Consider the following 27,030-nt stretch of genomic DNA (forward strand, 5'->3'; position numbering starts at 1 on the left):
CTTCCACTCTATTTTTTTTAGCTCTCTTGTCAAAGATTAGGTGGCTATAGGTCTGTGAGTTCATTTCTAGGTCTTCAGTCCTATTTCATTGGTCCTCAGGTCTGTTATTGTGCCAGTACAAAGCTGTTTTGATTACTATGGTTTTGTAGTAGAGTTTGAAATTTGGTATTGATATTCCTCCAGCACTGTTTTTTCTTGTGAGACTCTTACCTTGCAAAAAACTGCAAGTGGAGCTATGGCTCAAGTGGTAGAGTGCTAGCTTTGAGCAAAAGAAACTCAGGGATAGTGCCTAGACCCTGATTTCAAGCCCCAGAACTGGTACAAAAAAGTGAGGGATGCTGTTGACTTTGCAGGATGGATCCAAATTCTCCACAAGTCTCATCCAAACTGCTGTACTGTGCAATTGATTCCATGAAAACTCCCATCAATCATCCCCTATTTTCCCTAAATCTAGGATTGTTTAAATTCTTTTGCTACTGGTTTATGGGAAGATGGATTTGAGCATTATCTCTTTTCTACTGTTTGGTCTACCTATCTATGATAAAGGTCTTTCCTTTTGCAAAATACAGTTCCATTGTATTGCTTTTATGACTATTGTGTAGTTAGCCCTTGCTTAGTAACACTGAGAGCAGAATGATCATTGCCAGGGACTTGGGGATGTGAGAATGGGAAAGTTGCTCAAAGAGTGTAAAGTTTCACTTATGTGGAATGAATAACTTCTGCAAAGCTCATGTACAGTATATGACAATAGTTATAGTGTGCTATTTACTTAAAATTTGCTAAGGGAGTAGATCTTATTTTTTTTAATTAAAAAATTTTTTTTGGCCAGTCCTGGGGTTTGAACTCAGCCTGGGCACTGTCCCTGAGCTTCTTTTGCTCAAGGCTAGGTTCTACCACTTGAGCCACAACACCATTTCCCGCATTTTCTACTTATGTGGCACTGAGGAATCGAACCTAGGGCTTCATGCATGCTAGGCAAGCACTTTACCACTAGGCTACATTCCCAGCCAAAAGAGAGTAGATCTTGAATGTTCTCACTTCCCAGATTAGCCTTAGCTCTTACTATCATTGTAAACCACTTAAGATCCCCACAGTATTTCTTATTCCAGTCGCTACTAGTTCTGTGTAGACTCTGGTCGACTTAAGGCACAAGTAGGGACAGCCTCAGCGTGGCCCTGTTTCGTGTGTCTTACACCTTTTCACCTGTGGTTTCTCCTTTGATATATGACATGAGAGCTCATGGGAGCCCACTGAATAAGCAACCTGAAAGTGTTGGGAGTTAAGTCCCTATGGGACAAGTCTTAACTAATACAGTACAGGAGGAAATATTATTTCTCTCTTCTATCTCTCAGGCAGGCCTGGTTACTGGATCTGATCCTCCAAACAAAGCACTAACACTGCTGCCTCAAGGGGAGCTGGGTGAAGAGAGGGCCTATGCTCCAGCCATACAGAGTCAGAACTCATCTCATTTAGCTGAGCAGTAGTGGCTCATGCCTGTAAACTCAGCTGCTTAGGAGGCTAAGATCTGAGGATTGGTGTTTGAAGGTCCCTGAGATTCTTATTTCCAATTAATCAGCCAAAAGCTGGAAATAGAGTCGAAAAAGCTAAGGGATAGATTCCAGACTCTGAGTTCAAGCACAACATCAACAACAAAAGAAGAAAGAGAAAAGCAAAATCATCACATTATTTCTTGCCTCAATACATCTCTCTGCTGTGACTGGTGACTTCCCCTTTACTCTAGTTTCAGTATAATCTCTCTGAATTGTCTGTCAGCATCTGCCTTCAGTATTATTTGTCATGACTCATTCCTTCACCTCAACATAAAACTGCTTTCTTTCTCCTGTGTGACAATATACCCTGTAAATCTATGGGCTATGGAGAGCTGAATATCATTAAATTTTATTTTGCTATGAGCTATCATGTCCATCTTTGTTTACTTCATATTTCTCAATTCAGAGCAGGAAATATTGATTCTTGACTATTTATCATTGACTAGCATTAAGCAGTTGATCCTGGGTAGGGAGTCTGGCATCAGCTTGGAGAATTGGTGATTACTGTTAGAAAGAATCCCAAGGATGTGACACTGGTAAAATTCAACTATAAATATATATTGGGTGTAACTCTTTTCTTCAAATAATAAAGCCAGGCCAGGGATGAAAGGGGGGGTGTTACTGTTGTATAAGTAAGGTAATGAGTACCTTTCTTTGTGAACACTGTTACCCCCTCTCTCATTTTCTCCCTCTTTACCCTCCCTTCTCTCCTCCCCCCAGGTTGTAAAGATCATTTCCAACATAGTGTCTACTGAGTATGATTGTTGTATTAGTTCATCCTTTGTCTTGCTGTTCATATGACCCTGTATAATGAAGCATATCAAATGAACTCCAAGAATTGGAAAAAAAGGTTTTTAAAAAAATTATGTACTGTTTGCAGTTCTTTCTTTTTTTAGTTTTCTGTGCCCTTTGTCTTGTATAAGTTTATTTGATCTGTGGAAGGGAAAGGGAATCACAGAAACAGCAGAACAAAGGATAACAGAAGCCCAGGGAAATCTCTATAAACAGAAACAAGCAGATTTATGCTTCTGTCTTATTACTTACCAATCCGGACTTGGATTGGTAAATGACATACAGCTCAGGGATGAAGGCGTGGTAGATGAGGTAATGGGGGAGGGAGGGGAGCTGTCCTATTCACTGGGCAACCTTGGACTGTGACTTTCAAGGGGAACTGGCTACCTAAACGAGTGCCCTCCACTGTCCAGGCCAATATAAACACGGCTGGGAACAGGGCAGTGTTTTTATGGTCTTCAGTCCCTGGAGACCTGTTTCACTGGGAAAGATACTGGTTGTACAGTGCCACTTGCCTGAGAATCTCCATTGCAGGGGCCTCTCACAGCTGCCTGGGACCACCTCTGTGAGGTGACTCAGCTCCCCAAGCACCCAGAAAGACTCTTCCAGAAACTCTTCCAGATAATTGAACAGAAAGGCAAAGACTCTCCCAGGACTCTGGTCTGCATGCATGAGGAATAAGCAGTAACCATAGCTCCTATGTTTACCATCTTCTGAAATGAACATTTTATTGAGACAACTTTAGATACTGGTCTTCTTTTACTCTTCTTACTTCAGTGCACAGATGAGTTAGTGATTTTCTGTACCATTTCAGTCTCACTGTACTCTTCTTTTTATCATCCACTAGATTTCCTTGTTTTCCTTGTCCTCTAAATTTAGTCCTTGTAATGATCTTTCTCTCTCTTTCTCTCCTTATCCATTCCCCTCCTCTGTGTGTGTGTATGTGTGTGTGTGAGAGAGAGAGAGAGAGAGAGAGAGAGAGAGAGAGAGTGTGTGTGTGTGTGTGTGTGTGTGAGAGAGAGAGAGAGAGAGAGAGAGAGAGAGAGAGAGAGAGAGAGAGCATATGTGAGAGAGTGAGCACATTCTACCCTCAAGGCTGAGTCAGAAAGACTGAGAATTCCAGACTAGCCTTGTGCCTCCAGTAATAGGTGGACTCTGTCTCAAGAAAAAAAAAAAAAAGAAAACAAAAGAAAAAAATCTGTATGGCTTGCTTCATGTACACTCCTGGCTCCTGGGTAGATCTTGTGAGGCAGAGATGATTACTTACTCTGCTATATGACATGTACTTGCTGAATTCATACTAGGTACTCAATGCTGTGATAATTTATCCAGGGATAGTTGAATGTGATTCTCACAAAAGCACTGAAAAGTAGATGTGATGATCATCCCTAGAAAACAGATGAGAGAAACCAGCCCCACGGAGAGTGAATGGACCAAATGAGTCATAGGACAGCTGCTCTTTCTATTGGGCCTGTGAATATCTCCTATGGTGGAAAATTCCCAGTGTCTGGGAGCCAAGATTTTTGGAAAGAGACATACTTGGCAGGAGCAGGGGATGGGAGATCAGGTTGAGAAATACTATGTTTGAGCAAACAGCAGGTGTGGCTTCCGGGCAAAGGGCTGGCTCTCCTATAGGCCAGAGGGTAGTAGTTAACAGAGAGATCCCAGCCCTGTCAACCTTGGAGTGTACACACAGTATCCAGAGAACATTTGGAATGATGCAAGAATTGAGGAATTATCTAATGCAATTGCTATGTTAGTCCCAAGAGCTGATGTGAATTGAGAAAGTCAACCCCTGTTTGCAGCAAAAAAAATTCACAGATCCCCAATCCCATCCAGGGGCTCTATCCTTTCCTTAAATAGGGGGTTCTAGGACAAACTAAGCTCTGTATCTCTGCAGATTCTCCCTAAGCCTTCTCTAAGTTTACCTAATATTAGATAGTAGGAGAATGGACAATCCTTTAAAAGCCTGGTCATATGATCAACACTGGTCATATGATTAACAATAATTTGTCTCAACGGAATGGTGAGACAAAGGGCAAAGGGGGGGACCATGGCAATAGTGATATTCACATGACAATATGTTGGAAGTGATCTGTACAACTTAGGGGTAGATTGGGAGGGGAGGAAAAGCAGGATAAAAACGAGGGAAGGGGTAACAAGTTTGACAAGAAATGTACTTATTACCTTATGTAATTGTAACCCTCCTGCACATCATCTTGACAATAAAAAAACCCTAAAACAATAATTTGTCGGAGGTGAAAAAGGAAAACAACATAAGGATCAGGAGGAAATGGATATGTGTATTGTATTAATTGTGATGAAAACTTTAAGAGTGTGGGTTTGTACCAAACACATCAAGTTGTATACATTATACTGGGGGACCTAGTGGGGCATGCCTGTAATTCCAGTCACTCAGGAGATGGTGACAGAGAAATCACTGGAGGCCAGCCCACACAAAGTTAGCTTCCAACCTAACCCTAAACTAAAACAGCCAAAGGTCTACGATTGGCTCTTATTCATTCTAATATGTATACACCTGAAATGGCCACTCCTTTGTGGTTTTCTACCTTAGGACTCAGGAGTTAAAGCCCTAGATATCACCTTCTACAAGGAAAGAGTGATAGGCTGGTGCTGGTGGCTCAGACCGGTAATCCTAGATACTCAGAAGGCCCAGATCTGAGACCAGAGGATTGTGGTTCAAAGCCAGCTCAGACAGGGAAGTCTGAGAGACTCTTATCTCCAATTAGCCACTAAAAGCTGGAAGTGAAGCTGTGGCTCAAGAGTGCTAGCCTTGAGCACAAAGCTCATGCTCAGGCCCAGGCCCTGAGTTCAGTTCCAAGACTAGCAAACACACACACACACACACACACACACACACACACACACACACACACACACACACACACACACACACACACACACACACACACACACAGAGGATAGTGCTGCATACATGATTTAGCCTGCTCAGTGGATAGACAGTTCTTCAAGGCATTCTATACAGAGGTACTATGAGAGTCAGTTCCCATTAATTGGCCATTGATGTGACTCTGTATTGAATTTTCTTTTTCCCTGTGTTATTCTTTCTGCTCCACCCTCCCATCCCCTGTTTTCATCCTCTTATTTGCCTTGTCTCAGACTGTACTTTTGGCATACTCAAACCAAGACAGCAGGCATTTCATATACGAGCCACAGCCTCACACATGTGAGCTTCTCGTGTTTACAGAATTTGCTAAAGGCCATCAGCCACGAACCTCTAGGAATGTTCCTGTAGTCAAACAAAGCTGTGTTTATTAATTTGTTGCAGCTAAGGGGATTCTATGAAGGATATCTTTAAGTGTTTCAAGAGAAGGGGAAGAAGTGTGTTTATAGAGGGGTGCTGGGATTATTGATAAGATGGTTTTAGAAAGGATAGTCCAGGGTTCTCTTAAGAACAAAGGAGTCCACACAATTAGGGATCACTCTTTTCTTTCTTTTCTTTTTTTTAGGGGGGGGGGAATCACTCTTTTCTTAGTCTTGAAACACATGGCCCAAGCAAACTGATGTTAAAGAAATTTTGAACTTGGATAGTTTGTGATGCTCATCAGAGACTGGACTGCACTAGTTAATTTTCTTTAGGAATTAAGTATAATTTGCATATTGTGATTTCCCTCTCAATTTTCTGTTCTCCCTTCACAGTCTGGTTGCCTACGGGGTTGATTCCTACCCTTCCCCTTTGAACTTTTAGCTTGAGTTCTTCAGAAAGAAACAGCCCATGAAACTCTCAACTAATTGAGCAAAGCCCACTCATATTATGAAGGGAAGTCTGCTATGCTCAAATCTATTGATTTAAATGTTAATGCATTCATCCTTATGGAAAAAGCTCTCACCAAATAGCAATCATATTGATGCACAATATTAGTACAAGGTCAGATGTTTTCTTCTAATACACAGGATCACATGATTACTCCAATCAGTGTGATAAGTTGTTACATTGCTAACTAATTGACATAGAAGGATCCACAAAACAAACTTGGATTTAAAAAATCCTTTTTATATTTTTTTTGCCTCTGAAATGAAATATATCATAAAGTACAAAAAAGAACTGAGAAAATGTGAGTCTTACTTAGCTATGTATAATGAGAGAAAGCTTCTTCCCATTTGCTGATACTTAGGTGGATGGCCAGATGTAATGCAGTTGGTGCCCTACATAATGGGATCTGTACTATAATACTGAATACTAAAAACTGTGGTCCTGAGCTGAGTATTGTGGTGCCTACCTATATCCCTTCTGTTTGGGAGGTAGGAGGATTATAGTCTGAAGCTAGTCTGGGCAACCATGCAAGATCCAAGAAAACCTAAAAGTAACAATGTGTTGGGGGTCATGGTTCAGGTGGTAGAGTGCTAAGCTAGCAAGAATGAAGTCTTTAGCTCAACATTTAATATTACAAAAACAAACACCCCAACTCAGTACAAATAATGGATTCATTATCACATAAGTTGTCCTATTTTTAAAACTTTCACTTTGGTCAAAACAATTGGTACTTGGAACTAAATATTATATTTTCTGAGCTACTTAAGAAAAAAAATCCCTTGGGCTGGGTAGGTGGCTCAGTGGTAGAGCACTTGCCTTGCATGCATGAGGCCCTGGGTTCGATTCCTCAGCATCACATAAGCAAAAAGAAAAAAGCCGGAAGTGGTGCTGTGGCTCAAGTGGTAGAGTGCTAGCCTTGAGCTGAAGAGCTGAGGGACAGCGCCCAGGCCCAGAGTTCAGGCCCCATGACCGGACCCCCCCCCAAAAAAAAAGAAAAGAAAAAAAATCCCTAAGTATTATATTTCTCAAAATGAAATCACTTAAAAATGATCCTGATATAAAATTTACAATGAAATATTTTACATTGATTTTGGAGGATTTTTATTGTGGCAAAACATACACAACACATAATTTATCACTTCAAACATTAAGTGTAAATTCAGTGGCATTTAATACATTTACACTGTTACACAATCATCTCAACTTCTTCATCATTCAAAACTGAAAATTGGTCCCCACCCCAGCCCACCAAGCCTGATAATTGGAGCTTCTCATCATACAAAGGGAATGCTTTAACCTTAGGATTCATTCAGCATCTTTACAACTAATGCAAACAGTGTACCTGACAGGACTCAACACTGATGGGGAAGAAGCCTGGGGAATCTTTCACATCTCCATCCTAGTCCATAAGATTCTATAAACGTAAGTAGTAGGTGTAACAGTTCATAACATTTCATATATTTTTAAAAAGATTTTATCTGTTATCTATGTTAAAGCTCAGGCAATTTGTTAAAGTGAATTCACACTACAGAGAGGAAGACATGACTAAGGAAAGGTAACATAACACAAAGGTAACATAACACAGACAAAAACATTCTCCCATAATGTAGAATGAAACTGTCTCTACCATCATGAAAATCAACGATAAAACATAAAGAGCCAAGACATCTGGTTTTGTTCCCCTCAACGAGGACAGGGTCATCTCTTAGCACAGATACAGACATGGCTCTTTACACACATCAGAGAGAAATTAAGCTCTGTGCAGGCAGAGGAAATAAAAATGACAGACATCAAACAGGAAGCAATATAGCATGGTAGTAAAGTAGCAAATGTAATTTCAAATCTTGGCAGAGCACACACAAGCTCTGTGGCTTAGTTAAATCACCTTGCTAATGAAATTTTTATTTATATCACAAAACACAGTACCGACTTCAAAGTTGTAATGCTCACACAAAGGCTGAAAAGCGCTATCATAGTGTGTGGAATGTTGTAAATTATGAGATATATTATTAAGAGCTTGGATAAATTCATAATAAACCAACAATGAGGACTGTGAGAAGTCCTGTATTCCATACATTTTCAGTTCCATTTTTGTTTCCTCTTGTTTTTGTTGTCAGTCTTGGGGCTTGAACTCAGGGCTTGTCCTTGACCTTTTGGGCTCAAGGCTAGTGCTCTACCACTTGAGCTACAGCTCTACTTCTGTTTTTGTTTTTTATTTTTTGGTGGTTAGTTGGACGTCAGAGTCTCACACACTTCCTGCTCAGGCTGGCTTCCATCTGCAATTCTCAGATCTCAGCCTTTTGAGTATCTAGGATTACACCCATAAGCCATTGGTGCCCAGATCCATTTAAAAGCTATGTATGCCAGGTTAACAAAACCTCCATGACAGTAATTTCAGAGTGTAGGAATAAAACCAAACCACTAGAGGTTTGAACACATTTTTTCCAAGGTATACACTGTTTTTTTTTTTTCCAAGCAAATTTCAGTCCTATATTCTTACTGTCCTATGTAATATTAGAAGTATATTTTATATCACAGTCTTTAAATCACACAGTATGGATTATTTCTCGTAATAATTCCATGGGGGTGGATGGACTACCCTTTAGTTCATGTTTCCACCCAAGGAAAAGCACTGATATTATGCTTATGGACAAGTGGATTTAAGACAGTGTTAGGAAATAGCTGTATCAAGCTGGCATGGAATGGGAAGGGTCACCTGTGTCCCACAGCCTCAAGGTCCTTGTCACAGCTGATCTTGAACATAGCCAGCACTCGTGTTCTGATCTGCTTGGTCTTGGCACCATAGATGATGGGATTGATCACCGGAGGCAGCAGCAGATACACATCCCCCATGAGCACATGCACAATGGGATCCAGGCTGTTTCCAAAGCGGTGTACCACCGAGAGGCCAATGAGTGGCACATAGAAGGCCAAGACTACACCGATGTGTGACACGCAGGTCCCAAAGGCCTTGGCCCGCTCTGACTTGGAAGGCAGTTGAAGAACTGTTCGTATAATCAGAAAATAGGACAAGGAAATGAACATGACATCTACACCCATGACCAGCAGAATGGCGGTAAGGCCGTAGACTACATTGGGCAACGTGTCTGTATAGGCCAACTTCATCACATCCTGGTGTACACAGTAAGAGTGGGAGAGCACATTGGAGTGGCAGAAGGCCAGCCGCTTGATGAGCAGAGGCAGGGGGAAAAAAAAGAGGGATCCTCGAACCACAGCTACCATGCCAATCTGGGCGGTTACTGTATTGTTGAGCACTGCAGCGTGGCGCAGTGGGTGGCAGATGGCCACATAACGGTCAAAGGCCATGGCCAGCAGTATGGTCGATTCAATGGCCGAGAGAGTGTGAATAAAGAACATCTGGACAAGGCAGGCCTCAAAAGTGATCTCCCGGGAGTCAAACCAGAAGAGGGCGAGGATCTTGGGCATGGTTGATGTGGATAAGGCCAGATCAATGGCAGCCAGCATACAGAGAAAGAGGTACATGGGTGCGTGCAGGCTGCGCTCTGTCCTCACAATGAAGACCACAATGCAATTTCCGAACAATGCCACAACATACATGGAAAGCAGCGGGAAACCAAACCAGAAGTGAGCTTCCTCTAGTCCTGGGATACCAATGAGTACGAAGCTAGCATGGGTGAAGTTGCAGGAACTCATAGCTTGCACGGAGCAGTGACTGCAAAGGGTGAGATCACTCTGGCAACCTGTTAGGACATAGAATGCAATCAGAGAATGTTCCCTGGAAAATGGTGGGAGGTAAGGGGGGAGGGCGTTGAAAATGTCTTACTTCCCTCTCCCCTTCTGTCTTCTCTTACTCCAACTTACGTTGTTCATAAGCTCCAAGGCCCTCTCTTCCAAAGGAGGGAATGTGACAGCTGAAATCCATTAGTGAACCATTATTCTCAAGGTCCATTTAATTTTCCAAAGATGACCAAACTTAGAAGATAAATGCTTATCCAAAAATATGGTTGTCTCAAATGCCCTCCGATGTATCCTATTGTCCCATATCTTCATTATCTGGTTAATAGGTGGACTTTAAATTTTTTTCCTCTTATTTCGGGAGGGTGGTTTTAAGGTAAATCTGGCTTCCTTCCCTCTTTATATCCCTCCCTTCATTTTTCCCTTTCTCCAACCTTCTATTTTTTCTTGTTCTCTTTTCCCTTTCTCCTCCTTTCTTCCCCCCTCATTTTTCCATCTTCATTTCTTCCTTTCTCCTTTCATTTCCCTCTTTCTCCTTTGATATACCTATTCAATCATATTTCATAACATTTACTTGTATGGCTAATAAGGACAAGGCTTTGTAGTAGTTAGCACTGATACAGAAGTAAGAACAATTTCTCTTGACCCTTACATGAGTTGTCTAGGGTAGAAAATAGACAAGCAGTCAGGATACTGGAGTGTTCTGACATGTGCCAGCATAGGTAGACATTTAATGTACGGGGTAGAGGGAGACATGATCACAAGAGCCCTCCTGGACAAGATTGCTTTTTTTCCCCTCACTCTTGAAACATGGGGAGAGAATATGGAGTGTTCCAAGATGGTGATCTAGGAAATAATTTGCAAATTTTCAGGATTCTAGGCCCTCAGTTCTATGGTCAGCAAGGAGAAAAAGATACACAATAGCAATTAAGAAAAAAGAAAGAAAACCAGCCCCGAAAAGCAAGCAAGCAAAACATAAACAGAAAACGACCCAGTCCATCTCATATGGCAAACAAAAGACACATCTGGGATCATAAAATAAAAAGGTACCCGCTGCACTTGATAAGGTCTTCTGTGATGAAGGTAGGGCGGGACTCATGACCTCCAGCAGATCCTAGCTGCTGGGTGTGTTCCCATTGTAGGCTGCCTTCTCTCTGCGCCTAGATTGTTGGTGAGCTCACCTGAAAGCCACCCCCAAAGCCACTCCCATTTTCCCCAAAGAGCTTGGCTTGACTCCTGCCTTTGTGAGACAGAATTTTTACAATATTATGAGAGCTTATCTGTGTTGGACACTGTGTCAACAATTTGTTTCTATGAAGGGAAATATTTCGTTCCCCCTTCCTTCCTTCCTTCCTTCCTTCCTTCCTTCCTTCCTTCCTTCCTTCCTTCCTTCCTTCCTTCCTTCCTTTCTTCCTTCCTTCCTTTCTTCCTTCCTTTCTTCCTTTCTTTCTTCCTTCCTTCCTTTCTTTCTTTCTTCCTTCCTTCCTTTCTTTCTTTCTTTCTTTCTTCCTTTCTTTCTTTCTTTCTTTCTTTCTTTCTTTCTTTCTTTCTTTCTTTCTTTCTTTCTTTCTTTCTTTCTTTCTTTCTTTCGAACACTGTTTTGTTGCAACCTCCCACCCATCTAAACACTTGATCCCTGACATCAAACTCTTTCTCTGCTAGGCTGCCTAAATGCCCTGCTATTTAGAACTATCTTTAAAGCGCCAGCAGCTTGCAGTGAGAAGCAGAAGGTATGTCTTGAAAATAAACTGCACATGTCTTCATTGATGATATTCAGGTCAACATTTTTTTTTAACTTGCAGGAATCTTTTTCATTTCTAACCTGGGTCATTGCCGTAACTAACTGGAAGAGGCTCTTCAGTTTGGCCTTGAAGGAGAAAGCCTGGGGAAGAACCCTCAAAATACCTTAACAACGTACCTTAGCTCTTAAATATCTTAAAGTGAGTACTGTGAGGTTCAAGGGCTACAACCTTACTTCTGACCTTTATTTTTTCTTCTCTATCCTTAAAAGTGGTCCAGGTACACAAAACTCTCTTTCTTGACAAGCATCAAATTCCAAATTTGGCTTCTAGCTTGGCTTTTAAAACATGAAAGTCACGATTCACAGGCAGATAATTACACTCTCCAGCGAGGTAATCTATCTACCTGTGTATCTTGTGGGAAGAGGCACAGAAGGCCCCCCTCCCCCACCACATGCAGAATTGTAAAAGAGAGAGCCAAAGAACCTTCACTAGAGAGAGACAAAAAAACTAGACCACAGTGTCCAAGAGAAGTGGAATCCAAGGTGAAGGCAAGGCTGCCATGGAGGGATCTGCAGATGAGCACAATGACATTTTCAGTTTCCCCAGGCTTTGGCCATGCTGACAGACACAAAAACCTATCCTGGCATGGAGTTGGGTACTTTCCTAACCCTTGTCTCTGTAGAACACCTTTTCTGCTTTTCTAGCACCTGTCTTTGCTGCAGAGCCTAAGACTTCCCGACCATCATCTCATTTCTTAATGTCTCTCTCCCAGAAGATCTCATGCCTCCTTCCTGCTTCATCTGTCTTTCTGGCAAAAGCGATTTTTTTTGCAAGACCCTACTTAGCTTATTTTTGGATTGGGACATGGTGGCTGTGTGCATTTTTTACCTGCCTTTCTGGATTGTCCTCTGAGGCTGTAGGAAATTCTTTTTCCCAGAGCATGAAGGCTTGAATGGATCCTAAGGGTGTCCTTCTGTTCTATCATGAAGCAAGTTGTGTGTGTGTGTGTGTGGGGGGGGAGTCTTCAAGATTCCTTGAGCTGCTGGAGGCCAAGTGAAGATACACTCACCTGAAAAGGGTTCAGTCCTTCTTAAGAAGAGCAGCTGCAGCTGGCTTTTTCTTTCTGAAGTGAATGTTATGATAACATTACTCACAAGGCCCATGGGAACAGGCTACGGGAATATGAGCTGAGGCTCTAGAGATTTGGTGGACAGCAGAATAACATCTCCATGCCCATGTGTATGTCACTCCCATAGGTTTCCAACTATCCTGTCTAGGGGAGTGACCTCAAAGAGCTATTGCCTTTGCCAGGACAGTCCACAGTGACAGATCCAAGCCACTTGATGGTGTGTCTCTACTCTTCTCAGGTAACCTAAGATCCACAGTCAGCTACAGGGTTAGGGTTTTTCCTCATTAGCTACAATAGGCCAAGTTTCAGCCCTTAGTCTCTAGGCATTCATTCACATTTTCTTTAAAAATCAAGTGAGTATATTATACATGTAGTAGCATGTTACAAAATAGGCTCATAGGCTTCTCCAGATCTCTGTTTTAGCTTCTCTTTCAGTTGGAAAAGCAGCCCTTGAGGGAATAAACTCAATCCGACTACACCTGTGTTACAGATAAATGATTAGATGAGGACTCTTATTTGGGTCACCTAGTTAGTGACAATGTTGACCAGAGACCCACATATGTGAAACCACAGGTTCATTACATTCAACAAATATTTGTCAAGGGCTAGCAATGTTCTAAGCAAAACAGGTAAAAAAATTCCCAGCCCCATGGAATATACATTATATTGAGGGGGGAGAAGACAAGAAATGAAATTAATATAAAATATAAATATAAGCAGAATGTTGGAACTTATTTAAAAAAGAATGTTGGGTAGTCATAAGTGGAAAACATAAAGAATAATAGATTAATAGTGGGGTGGGAGTTGAAACTTTAGATGAAGTTACTTAATGGAGAGATTTGAGAAGAGGCCTGAAGAAGGGAGGGATAAAACCATGGGGATAGCCAGGAAAGGAAGTTCCAGAAAGAGGGAACAATATGTACAAATACAGTTCTTGCAGAGACTGTGTCTGGTGGTATAGAACGACAGGGAAGCCTGTGTGCTGCCTGAGCAGACAGAATAGAGGGAGGGTGTTAGGGAAATGAAACCAGGAGATTTTGAGACCTGGATTACATAGGGCCTTATGGATTATTTAAGGATTTTCACATAGCTGAAGGCCCATAGATGAGCCAAGGGACTGTGGACAAGTTTCAAGCAGAGGAGGGATATGTTCTGATGTGGTTGTAGATGCAAAATTCTATCAGACTGTTTCTAGCTCTCCATGATCTTCTTTAGATAGATGTTTCATTGGTCTTTATTTTGTCACTCCCCCACCCTAACTTCTTCATAATCCAACCCTTTAAGTTTAAGCACCGTGTTTGTCAGGAAGTGGCATCTCTAGACCTTCTGATTTTTCTCCTCCAAGGACATGTCCTTTGCCTCATACATCTCAGGACTTCTTTTATGCTTTACCCAGCACTTTATTTGGCCCAGTCTCCCATCTTCTCTAAATGTTCTTGACATGTCTTACCTTGACATTGTCATTGCAGTCTCTGAAAACAAGCCCAGAATTATTTTCTTACCAATCAGTTATCACAACTTTCTTGTTATTCATCTGTTTCTGGCAATGAAGTTCATTCACTCATGCATGCATGCACTCATGCATTCATATGTTTTATTCAAGAAGTATCCTCAATAGTAGCTCTGTATAGGCATTGGGTTGAGCTTAGGAGCTAAGAAGTGAATATGATAAAGTCCTTCCTAACAAAGTGCTTGCAGATACACAACCTTGAAATAATGTGGAAGAGCCTTGAGTCTCATCGATTTTTATGAGAACTTGAGGGAAACTATGCATTCTGGGATCAAAACAGCTCCATAGACACTAAGAATAACTTTCTGGTCTTTGATGAAATGATCGTTTTTTTGTGTTCCATCTAAACTTTTATGCACCTTTTAAGACATTATTTGTTTTTTTTTAAATATTAATTTATTTAGGCTTTAAAAGTAGATTCCAGGGGATACTCTAAAGTACAGTCCTGTGGATCCCAAAGACATTATTTCTTTATCCATTAATTTAATCAGAATTGACTGATGCTATGGAGTCTGGCATGGTGGCCTATGCCCATAATCCCAACTCCTGGGGAGGTTGAGGTAGGAGGATTGCAATTTTGAGAGCAGCCAGGGCAATTTAGTGAGACCCTGTTCCTGTTCTCAAAAACAAAAACCAAAACAAAAACCAAAACAAAACAGAAAACCCTAAAAAGGCAAACAATAGCAAGAAGATCCAAGAAAGCAGCACTAGAGACTAAATGTAGGAACAATAAACAAGATCTATTTCTTGCCATGAGAAATGAGCTCAGAGTTTCTTGTGGGGAGAACAGTGACAGTAGAATTTGAAGATGGTTGTCGCGAGAAAAAAGACACAAGGTGCTGCAGGAGCAGCTGGGAAGAGTGTCAGGCCAGCTGAAAGAGAAAAGCAAGGTCTCTGAAGAAGTCCAGGAAATCAAGGAAAGGAATACAGCCAGTGCTAGAAGTACAGGGACCATCTGTGTAAAGGCTAGAAGATGGCAGCGGGCATCAGAGTTGGGGACGTATAAGTGGATTATTGTTTCTGAAGCATTCTATAGAGGAGAAGTAATGACTTTTGAGAGGGGAATACAGCTTGGTAATGCAGATATCTTTGGTATTGCAGGGTAAAAATGAGGGAATGAGACACAGCATAGAAGAAACAAATTCTTTGCACTCAAAAATGTTGTATTGTGATGGGGAACTATGTTTATTGCAGCATTATTTACCATAGCTAAGACATGGAACCAACCCAGATGCCCCTCAGTAGATGAATGGATCAAGAAAATGTGGTATATATACACAATGGAATTCTATGCCTCCATCAGAAAGAATGACATTTCCCCATTTGTTAGGAAATGGAAAGTTTTGGAAAAAATTATATTAAGTGAAGTAAGCCAGGCCCAAAGAAGCATAGGTCCCATGGTTTCCCTTATTTGCAATATCTAGTATAGGTATGAGTCAAGCGGAAAAGGTCAGATAATGTGATGTTAGGAAAATGAACCCTTAAATATGTATTTTAATGTTTTCGTTTCTTTCATGCATGTGTTTCTAACACATTTATAAGATTATTTCTTTGTTGCTTTGTATGTCCCTCCCCCACAATGTAACCCCCGCTTTCACTATATTTGATGTCAGTATAACATGTGGAGGAGATGGGGACAAACAAGTCGTTTAAGGATTCAGGTGGACCTGTTGCAACAATGAGAAGTACAAAATGTCATGTCAAAACCAGCTTTACAATGTCGGTGTGTGGGGGGGGAGGGGGGTGTAATTGGGTGGGGGGAGGGGGGTAAAATTGGGTGGGGGGAGGGGGGAGGCGGGGAAGGGAAGTGAAGGGTAAACAAAGGAGGAGGCTGCAATGCTTGGTAAGAAATATATGCATTATCCTGCCCATGTAATTGTAGCCCCTCTGTACAGTATGTTCTCAAATAAAATAAAATACAATTAAAAAAAAATGTTGTATTGTGATGGGAACCCCCCAAGAAAAAAAGTGTAGGCCCTTAGTTCTCAAGGGTATGTGGTTTCAGGGAGACTGTCATTGACAAAAAACGGCAAAAGTTCAGGACGCAGAGTTTGGTGTTAAATTGTAGATGCTCGATTCACTTTTCTTTTAACTCTGCCCAACTTTTCCTAACATGTGGACTTTAAATAAGTCTATACTGTTCACTCCATCATTTGCATTAAATGATTTGCTCATTCTGGATTGGGAAGATGGCTGTAACTTTTGTGTTGGCTTTTTGGAGACATGTTTCCAGAAAACTAAGGGCAGGGAAACACTCAACAGAGTGCATAGTGATTTAAACACAAACGAGAATGATGGCGACTGAGCTGTGTGACTCAAGGCACATTTGAATAGGAACCTGGGTGAAGGAAGGGAAGAAGCCACACAATTGGGTATCTTGTGGAAGGCCATTGTAGGCATAGAGAATGACCAGTGTAAAGTGTGATGTTGGATTATGCTTAGTGAGTGAAGAAAATGCTCGGAGGCTGATGTACATGAGCTAGTGAAACTGAAAGGAGAGTAGTAAGTGTCTTAGCTGGGATGGAGGAAGCAAGTGAAGTCATATAGATCCTCTCATAAGCTAATATAACAACTATGATTCATCCCTCCTGGGGTAAGACAAGAGGGCATAGAAATGTGCTGAATAAAGACTGTGAAAAGATCTGTCCTGTGTATTAAGATAAGTAATTGTTGTGAGGGAAAATGGACTGTAGAACAAATGTGGATGAAAAAAGTCTCTTCAGAAAGCTATCGATACATGACTTTGAGTCCAAGATGACAACTTGGCATTGTGGTGGCAGCAGAAGAGTAAAAATTGGATTCTAGATTTTCTGATAGCTTGGATGCTAGAGTGACAGAAAAATGTCATGAACATCTTCAAGGGTTTTGTTTCAGCCACTTGAAAAGCAAAGTTACTAAAGTATGGAAGACTAAGGATAAACAATTCTTAGCAGGAATAGTAAGATATAATTTTGGAGTCAAAATCATTTGACATGTTGAAGCAAAGATGATTATGAACTTTTTGAATATGGATCTTCATAGATAGGCAGTTGGATGTTTTTAGGATAACTATTCATTTGGGATTTTTTTCACCATATAACTACTAATGAAAGCATTATATTAGATAAGATGACCAAAGTTATAGGATATTACAACATAAGAAAAGGAAGACTAATAATAATTGACACCAAATATATCCTTAAACATAGAGAACTTTGACATCACCTTACTATTAAATAGCCAACATTAGAATCATTTAATAAATGTATGACTACATCCATTTCTTTTTTCTGATCCAAATACAAGCCATAGATAAGATCCAACTTAATAGAGTACTATCAATGTGTTCTTGAAATATGTGTTTTAAAAAGTAGAGAATTATTACAAATACCCAGGGAGAAGATAATCAACTTTGTAAATGAAGAAAATTTCCAAGTGAATAACATAAACTATAATCCATTTGCTTTGCAATGCATAATAGTTTAAAGTGTTTCAAGGGGAACAGACTGATGGAAGGCCGAGAGAAGTTCTAGAATATGCATGAGTCCAGAACGATCAGAAGGGAGCATGTATTTGTGAGGTCTGAAGATTTTTTTTAGAGTTTTTTCTTCCTAATTTTGTAAAAAATTGTTAGAGGACAGACATTTTTTCTTTTTTTAACATTTATAGTCGGGGGCTTGGCTCAAGGGGTACAGAACCCACCTAATGAGCAGGAGTCCTTGAACTCTAACCCCAGTACTTCCAAACAAATGTAAAAAAGGTATTTTATGTTCCCTAGTATAAATTATGTAAATTAATATATGTATATATACATTAATTATAAACCAATAAGTGTATTCTAATTTTTATCCTATCCTATCCTGTCTTATATAAAGTTAAAGGTTAAGAGGCATGGGTAAACAATGCCACTTACCAGCTGCTTAAGCAAACTGGTTATTTTATGCCTCCAACTGCTCATTAGAAATAGAAGTGACTTCCTTGTAATGCTATTAAATATATATTAATTTATGTAAGAGATATGTAGAATCAGAAATTAAAATTATTATTGAAGCTAGAAAATGTCACTTTCAATGAAAGAATGACTTTTTCACAGCATGTCATTATAAGTACTTTGAAGTGGGTGGGGTAAGAATGGAGGCAACAGAACAAAACGAACGAGGAAAACGTTTGATTTAAGGCTTTTGACTGTTTATCATTCCCATTTGTATGTCTCTGCCTCCTCATTTTGAAAATCAATGTAGTAAAGTCATGGATGATAGCAATACATCCTAGATTTAAGTTGAAATGATTGTATACTTAGCTTCCTGTTAACTCATAACATAACCTGAAGTAGACATCTCGAAGGGATCATTTAGTTCTAAAATACTGTGATTCTATGATTTTTTAAAATGAAGAACTTTTATTACAGCTTTACGTATCTGCTTGGTCTTCACGCTGTAGATGATGGGGTTCATGACAGGAGGGATTAGCAAGTAGGTGTTGGCAATCATGGTGTGCACATAGGGTGGGGCTCGTTTCCCAAATCTGTGAACAAAGGATAGACTGATCAATGGAATATAGAACACAGCCACTGCCCCAATGTGGGAGACACAGGTGCTAAAGGATTTCTTCCTCTCTGCTGGGGAAGCAATGCTGAGGACAGTCCTGATAATCAACACATAGGACAGGAGGATGAGGATGGAGTCGACACCAACAGTGGAAATCATGGCAGTCAACCCAACTGCATTGTTGATCCTGGTGTCTGTGCAGGAGAGCTTCATCACATCAGGGTGGAAGCAGTAGGAATGGTGGAGCACACGGCTGCGGCAGTAAGACAGTCTTTTAAGAAGTGCCACCATCGGTGTCAGCACTAGTGTCCCCCTGATGACGATTGTCACCCCAATTTGTGATATTCTGGAGTCAGTCAGAATAGTGGCATACCTCAGGGGGTTAGAGATGGCCACAAATCGATCAAAAGCCATAGCCAACAGGACTGAAGATTCCATCACCGTGAAGAGTTTAATAAAGAACATCTGGGACAAGCAGGCATTGAAGCTGATTTCCCTGGCATTGAACCAGAAGATGCCCAACATGGTGGCCAGAGTAGATATGGACAGCCCAAGGTCTGTGGTGGACAACATGGACAGGAAATAGTACATGGGCTCATGAAGGCTGGGCTGAGTGATAATGGCAAAGAGAATCAGGCTGTTGCCAGAGAGGGCGGTTGCATAGAGAAAGCAGAAGGGAATGGAGATCCAGGTGTGGAAGGCTTCCAGCCCGGGAACCCCAGTTAGCAGGAAGATGATCGAAGAGGATGTGGTGTTCTGGAAAGCTGACATACTGGATTAAAGGCATAGAACAAGTCTGAAATAGAAAAGCTACATATGCTTATGTGTTATTCCAATTACAAATAATTTTATTCCCCTGAGAATTGACCAAAGATGACCATGTAGATATGAAAATATGAATGGCTTACTGAAATTGATAAACATGTAATCTTTCCATTACAGTAACGTGTACCTTGTTTTTTTTTCTTTTCAGACCACGAATTTTCTTCTCTGGGACCATTTCCTGTTAGTTATATTTATACCATATGACCTTTCTTCAAACTCTGTTAAGTGACACAGGATGCTGCCCTTCACTTGATACATGTCAACGCTGCTCAATTTTATGTCTATATTCAACCCATCTAAAGGCTAGCACTTCACAATGGATTTTCTCTACTTCATTACTTCTATTATTCCACTTCTTTGGATATACCTATTGGAATATTACTAGTTTGTTTTGGAGGGAAAGTTAACTTTATTGAAAATATCCATTTTGTTTCACTGAGTAGGAAATTGCAAGGAAAGTATATATGAGTAAAATGTGGGACTATGCAGGAAAACAGAGATTAGGGACATGTGAAGAGGCTCAATGAGATACCTTTAGGATAGATTCTTTAGTACAACAGAAAGGTACTGAGCAGCAGAGAGGAAGTTAAGGATTAAAAAAATGTATAGGGGGGAACCTGTACGTTTCCAGATTATACACAGCCACCCACTTAGATTGCCACTTACAAAATCATCTAAAGAAACCCATGGGCTGTGAACAGTGCCTTATTCCTGCAATTTCAGTTACTTGAATAAAGAAGGATCATAGTTCAAGGACAGTTTCAGCAAATTGTCAAGAATCTATACCCAAAACAAGCTGGGAATGATGGTGTATATCTGTAATCCCAGTGACTCTGCAAGCAGAAGTAAGAGGATTGTGGGCAGTGCTGACTTTGAGCAAAAAGTAAGACCCTATCTAAAAATGAACAAAAGCACAAAAAGGATGGGGTTGTAGCTCATACGGTCTAGTGCTTGCCTAGGAAGATTCCCAAGTTCAAAGTTCAAATTCCAGCCCTGCCAACAAACAAAAAATGCAAGAAAAGACAACAACAACAACAACAACCCCAGCCAGATTTTAAAAAAATCCTTATTAAGTAATTGTGAAAATTATGAGTGAAATTATATAAAAAAGAACCAGAGGAAATAAAGGAGTGTTACATGTAATGACAAGAAAATAAGCTATAACTTTAGATTGTGGAGTTTACAGTAATGAGTATTAATTATTAGTATGAATCATCAATCAAGGATGTAATGAAATTAATATGGCCTCAAATATTTTAATGAAAATGAGAATTCATAGCTCACAGTAATACAGCACATATTTTCAACTTCTGGAAAAAGAGGGTTTTGCTCTCACCACAAAGAAATGATAAACACTAGAGATAATGGACATAATAACTACTTTGATTTGATCATCCTTAAGTGTACACATTCATGGAAGCATCACACTTATAGAAACATCACATGACACCCAATGAATACACATATTATGACTTTTCATCACAAACAGACAAATAAGAAATTTAAAAACCAAAGCAAAACAGAAAAGGAAAATAGAATCAAGAGGAAATGTACTTTCCAAAGGCACATTAGATAAAAAGCTTTATGTGTAATTGGACAAAGGCTTTATAGGAAAAGTACCTGAAATATTTCTCTGTGTTGTCCAAGTTGAGATGAAAAAAAAATCTAAGAATTTTAGGATTTCACTTCTCAAAAGTACTGATTAAGAGTTCTCTTCACAAGGGGTGGGTCAAAGGAAAGGGAAAGATGAATGGAGAGAGGAATGGCCAGTGAGCACAGCTATAACATTCAAGGTGTTATCAGGGAATACTTGGGGAAGAACAGCAGAAGGGGTGACCTTGATTAAGATGTTTTGAAATCACAAACTGACATGTTGAATTTCATTTTGTACCACAACTTAAAGCTAAGAAAAAATGAGTGAAAATGCATAAACAAGTACTAAATAAAAATATTTTTCTTAGACTATTTCTTCCCCTTGATGCTGTCTTTTGCTTGATTCAAATATATACATTTATGAAAGGATCACATTGTGCTCCCCCAATATATTTATCATTTATGAACAAAATAATACAAAATGAGAACTGTAAAAATCAGAATGTCTGAATTCTGTGCATCATGGCTTTTATTTTACATGTCATGATAGAGTTGCTATTTTTGTCATTGGTTTCAGAACTTAAAAAAGTTGAAAATCATCTGAGTAATTTCTCTTTCACCTTAATGTCCTAGTAGCTCCCCTTTTAACAGTTCAGTTTAGTTATTGTTTATTTTCATTTCCCCCTTTCCTTGGTGGTACTCGGATTTGAACTCAGGGCCTTGTGCTTGCTGGGCTGGTACTCTTACCATGTGAGATAGGGTCTCACTTTGGGCTTGGGCTTTCCTGGACCATGATCATTCTATTTACGCTTCTTATCATAGCTGGGATAAAGATCGATGCCACTTGCCTAACTATTGGTGGAGGTGGGGCCTTGTGAACTTTTTTCCTGAGCTGACTTGAAAACGCAGTCTTCCTGATCTCAGCCTTCCAATATCTAGGATTACAGGCATGAGTCACCATGCCTAGCTCTTATATTTATTCTTCTTCGCAGTTTTTCCTTCCCTTTCATGCTGAAAGTTCATAAACAAAACTAAATCATAGAGTACATTTTGGCCTGACCTGTGTTTAGCCTAGCAGAAGACAATTCAAATCCTTCTCTGTTCATTACTCTGCCGTCTTTCTTAACGGTGTGAGGAGGCTGCACATTCCTTCTACTTCTATAAGCTCTTCATTATCTCCATAAACACTTAATTCAGTCCAGTAACAAACATATTCTAGGGAATTGCTGTGTCTTGTGTCAGCCATTAAGGATATAAAGCAATTGAATTAGCAAGTCTGAAGACTGAGAAAACCAAGGAAGTTGTCAGGGGCTGAGAACTCCAAGCATATGTAAGTGTGAGCAGAGTCTGAGTCTTTCCTTAACAAGCCTGATGACTCACTGAAAATGAAATGTGACTTATTTGGAACACTTATTGCATGTCAGACACTCTATAAGTCTAGTGCCCATCAGAAGGTCAGCAAGAAATGACTAATTGTTGAGTGTCCAGATAGGTATATATGAAAAAAGAAAGAGTACAAGGTAAGTGATTCTAAGTTGTGTGTGTACATGAATATGTCTGTGGAAAAATCAGGAGCAAGTAATTCCAGGAAGTTTGAATAGCATAGATGGAACATATATCTATGTAAAGCTTTGATGGGTGAATTTGAGTGTATAAGTATGAACAGCAGGAGAAGGGTGCTTTTTAGACTCTGTGTGTGTGTGTATGTGTGTGTGTGTGTGTGTGTGTGTGTGTGTGTGTGCGCGTGCGTGTGTGCGTGTGTGCGTGTGTGCATGTGTGCCTGGGCTCTGTCCCTTACCTTTTTCTCTCAAGGCTGGAATTTAGAGCCATAGCTTTACTTCAGACTCTTTAGTGGTGGGTTGGACTACTTTTGAACCATGATTCTCAGATCTCCACTTCCTGAGTAGTAGGATTATAGGTGTGAGTCACTGGTACCTGGTAAAAGGGGGTGCTATTAACATAGATAAAATATAGGCATAGATTTGAATAATGAGTTTATTTGTTGGATATCTATAAAAATGAACCTGATAGAATATTAAACATGAGGCTGTGTGCTATGGGAGATGCAACTAGAGAAACTTAAAGCAAAGGTCTGAAAACTACGAACTCCATGGAAAAGATAAATGAACTTAGATTTTAGTTGCTGAGCATTAAGAACTAGACTTTGCCAACTATTTCATGAATTAGTAAACAAATCATTCTCATTCTCTTCTAATTTAACTCAAACAAAATTCCTTTCTTTCTTTAGCATCTTGTTTGGTCCTACTGGCTCCTTTTCTCCAAGTCGTAATATTCAAGTTTTGCCTTAACTCAATAATGGAAGCATTTCATATCTCAGTGCAGATGTTTTCAGCCCTTTCAATTCAACCAATGCATATTGAACATCTCTTACTATTCATCTTTGATATGAGACATAGTTTATTTCTTAAGTTTACTGCTGAAGACAGAAGAATGCATACTCTTCTTTGAAGGAGAGTTGGCTATGATTTATTCTTCCTTAATCTTCAGTAACAGTCAGGATTTGTTCTAATGACTTTCAAAAACCCTTTAACTGATATTATCTAAGTGCCAGGTACAAAAGTCTTCATCCAAACTTGTTTTTTTCTTCTTTATCTAAACATGTTGGCAATATGGGATAGCTCATCTATGAAAGTGTCTCCTTCAATGATAATGATTTTGCAAATTTATTTCCTGCTTAATACAATTGTTTGGTTGTATGATTAGGCTTTTATTCTGAGTAGTTCCTCTCCTTCCCTTTCTCTCCATATACTTTCCTTGCATATCTCAGTTATTCCCACCGCGTCAAGGAGCACTTACATCCCATCCAGATGACTTACAAATCTATAGTCTAATTATGACATCTCTTGAGCTTCTATATTTCGAATGTTAGCAAAATCTTGAAGGCTACAGCAACATTTCTGGGTTCAAACATGAAAGCAGCAATGAAACATGAGAGTTAGTTGGTCAGGTCTGAGATTTAGAGAAATTCTGGTAGCCGTTTAGAGAGCAGATCAAGACAAGAATGTCCATTCTCTGCAGATTGCTTGGGCATAAAGAATTCTCCCATCTTCTATAGTCCACAGATTACCATCCTACCTAATTCTACACATTGCGGTGAAATTCTTCCCTGTGGATAACAAAACACAGCTCATTTATAGTCAGGCATTTTCACCCAACAGTTGTACTTACAGAGCCTATGCAGCAACTCTGCCGTCCCGCTCAAGCTGGCCCAGAAGACACAGGAGGCTTCGGATTCTGGGAGAGAGCTAAGCTTACAACGAAATTTATTGCAGCCTGCTTGGAGTTAGGCACAGACCTGAGAGGCCAATTCCTCGTGGTGGTGTTAATTTACTACTGGTCTCCAAAGTACGGAGTTCCCAGAGGACTTCTTTAGCCTCACACAGGCCTTTTATATCTGTCCCATTATGCAATTATTTATTGTGGCTGCATGGTTTTATGGGCTGATGTAACTTTTTGTTCTTGTGCCATTTTATTGAAAATTTGTTTTCCTTAACCATTTTACTGAGATATAATGTACCCAGTATAAAATCCACCCATTTATAGTGTATAATTCAATCGCTTTTTTTTAAAGCAAAGTCACTGCTGCAGGAACCATCATCACAATCTAATTTGGGAAAATTTTTATCACCTTAAAACAAACCTCATCACCAATAGCAGGCTCTTTGAAGGGGATTTTAAAAAATTCAATAGTATGCCAAATTGCTTATGAGCATTTCTTATCGAGTGTGGCTTAAACTTCACCACATAAAAGCTTAGCATCTGTCATTATTCACAGTTGTACTGTTCGTCTACCTATGATTCTTTGCTCTGACAGCTAGGAAAAATAATACATTTATTCATATATCTAGTAAGTACTTAAGAAGATACCCTGACATTCCATTTGAAATATCCTGGTTTAGAATTCTAAACATACTGGGCATTTTACATAGAAAAGAAGAAAAATATAATATAGTTATTACTACCCAGAGAGTTAACTTAGAAAACAGACAGGTTAACTAACAATTCTATGTTAACCAATAATAGTTATATTAGAGGCATCAACCAAATGCTTGGTGAATATAGTGGGTAAAAATATAAGTCCACAATTTTGGTGAATGAAAAATGTTGTTTTGTTTACTTTTTCATTTAATTTAACTTATTTTCTAGTTTGATGTCCCAATCCGGTAGGTAAAAGAAAATTAATTAGAATAACTTGGGGTTATTTATGTTTGTTCTCCAATTGTGGGATTTGTATTGTGCTAAGGAATTGGGGTGAATGGGTAATGGATGTGGCCATTGATGTCATCTGATGCAAGGCAATTATTGTTCTTCTCAGTCTTTAGTAAGTATCCATAGATCTATAAGATCTGTGTACTTTTTAGGCTCTCAGATATTTCTACCATTTCTGGCCACTTTTGAGCATAAGGATTTTTTAAGTCCTCATTTTAAAAAATTACAGTTTTTTTATTGTGAAAATACTGTACAGAGGGGTTACAGTTACATGAGTCAGGTAATGAGTACATTTCCTATGGAGCATTGTTGCCTCCTCCTTTTTTCCCCTAAAAGTCCTCATTGATTTCTTTCTCTTTGACAAATCTTGTCAACGTCCTTAAACTTAGAACAGATTTGATCATTCATCATCAGCTTTATAAGTGCCATTTTTAGTATGTCACAATTGTTTTCACTAATGTAATTTTAGTAGTTGCCTAGCCATATCTCTTGCTTCTATCCTTATCTTTCCGAGTCTTTGACCACATGTATTCACCACCAAAAAATGTCCCATTCTGTTATAAACAACAACAAAAATGGAGTTTGTGATAGGCAGAAAAATGCCCCTTACCCCCCCAAAATGTCCAGATCCTAATGCATAGAACTCATGAGTGTTATCTGATCTTATAATAAGAACTTTGTGGGTTTGATTAAAGTTAAACACTTTTGGGATGAAAAGATTAGCTGGGTTGCCTGAGCTGGCTCAATGTAGCCAAATGCATCTTCAACAATACATAAAGAACTAGCAGGATGAGAAGGACTGGACTTTGGAAATGGCAAAACAAGGCCACAAGCCAGGGAATGTGGGCAGCCCACAGAGAGGAAGACAAAGGCATAATTGCATAGACCATAAAAGAATGTAGTCTGATGAGATCTTGATTTTATCTCAATCAGATCGATCTTATGGACTGTACAAATCTAAGATAACAAATTTTGTAGGAAAAACCACTTTGGTTGCTTTATGCAGTTTCAAGGATTAAAGGACTCAAGTAATTTACTTAGGTCTCTCAGTAAGTGACACAGCCAGTATTCAAATCCTAGGCTATTTGACAGCTTTCCAGTTCTCAAAGCTGGTTACTTAAAGTCTTAACATGATGGTGAATCCATTGCTACTTCCAGTTTCCATCATCTAAACTCATCAGCACATACGCATATTTCTATTCCAGACCAGATACCAACAGTTTGTCATTTAGTGCATGCTTAAATTTTGTACAAAATGTATTTTAACTGTCATGTCTATTCACAGAAAACATTTAGAGACCAAGATAAACATTATGTCTACCAGGTTTGGCAAATTCTAGCTTCCAAAAGCATTTGGCAATAATCATGTTTTTTTTTCCCCCAAGGAAGGAAGCATGTTGCTCTTCTCTAAGAGCAATAGAATTGTAATGTGGCAGAATATAAATTCTGTTTTGGGGTTTATTGCATATACATGGAACTGTTGTGCATGGTAGCCAATGTGCCCATGGTGCCCTTATAAATACTGCTCTATTTATTTCAAAATAGGCCTTTCTCACTATTCTACAAGTTCATAAAAACTGTCACTGGTAGTTTTACTAAACTTTCAAAAAACTTAGCACA

General features: G+C 39.6%; 2 protein-coding genes across 2 annotated transcripts; both read right to left on the minus strand.

Annotated features, from left to right (window-relative positions):
• Positions 1-7,306: 7,306 nt before the first annotated feature.
• On the minus strand, positions 7,307-9,846 carry Or51e2 (olfactory receptor family 51 subfamily E member 2). The gene has a single exon (XM_070034689.1). The coding sequence runs from the start codon at positions 9,811-9,813 to the stop codon at positions 8,851-8,853; it is 963 nt and encodes a 320-aa protein (XP_069890790.1). The 5' UTR covers positions 9,814-9,846; the 3' UTR covers positions 7,307-8,850.
• Positions 9,847-18,586: 8,740 nt separating this feature from the next.
• Or51c1 (olfactory receptor family 51 subfamily C member 1) lies at positions 18,587-19,533 on the minus strand. Its single transcript, XM_070035162.1, has one exon. The coding sequence runs from the start codon at positions 19,531-19,533 to the stop codon at positions 18,589-18,591; it is 945 nt and encodes a 314-aa protein (XP_069891263.1). The 3' UTR covers positions 18,587-18,588.
• Between the last annotated feature and the right edge of the window lie 7,497 nt (positions 19,534-27,030).

The sequence above is a fragment of the Dipodomys merriami genome, unplaced genomic scaffold, assembly GCF_024711535.1.
Source record: "Dipodomys merriami isolate MVZ:Mamm:240054 unplaced genomic scaffold, mDipMer1.0.p SCAF_25, whole genome shotgun sequence".
In the NCBI taxonomy this organism is placed as follows: domain Eukaryota; kingdom Metazoa; phylum Chordata; class Mammalia; order Rodentia; family Heteromyidae; genus Dipodomys; species Dipodomys merriami.

Bases quoted from the DNA above. Each gene is read 5' to 3' on its own strand.
- Or51e2 (XM_070034689.1), bottom strand. From the start codon at position 9,813: ATGAGTTCCTGCAACTTCACCCATGCTAGCTTCGTACTCATTGGTATC.
- Or51c1 (XM_070035162.1), bottom strand. From the start codon at position 19,533: ATGTCAGCTTTCCAGAACACCACATCCTCTTCGATCATCTTCCTGCTA.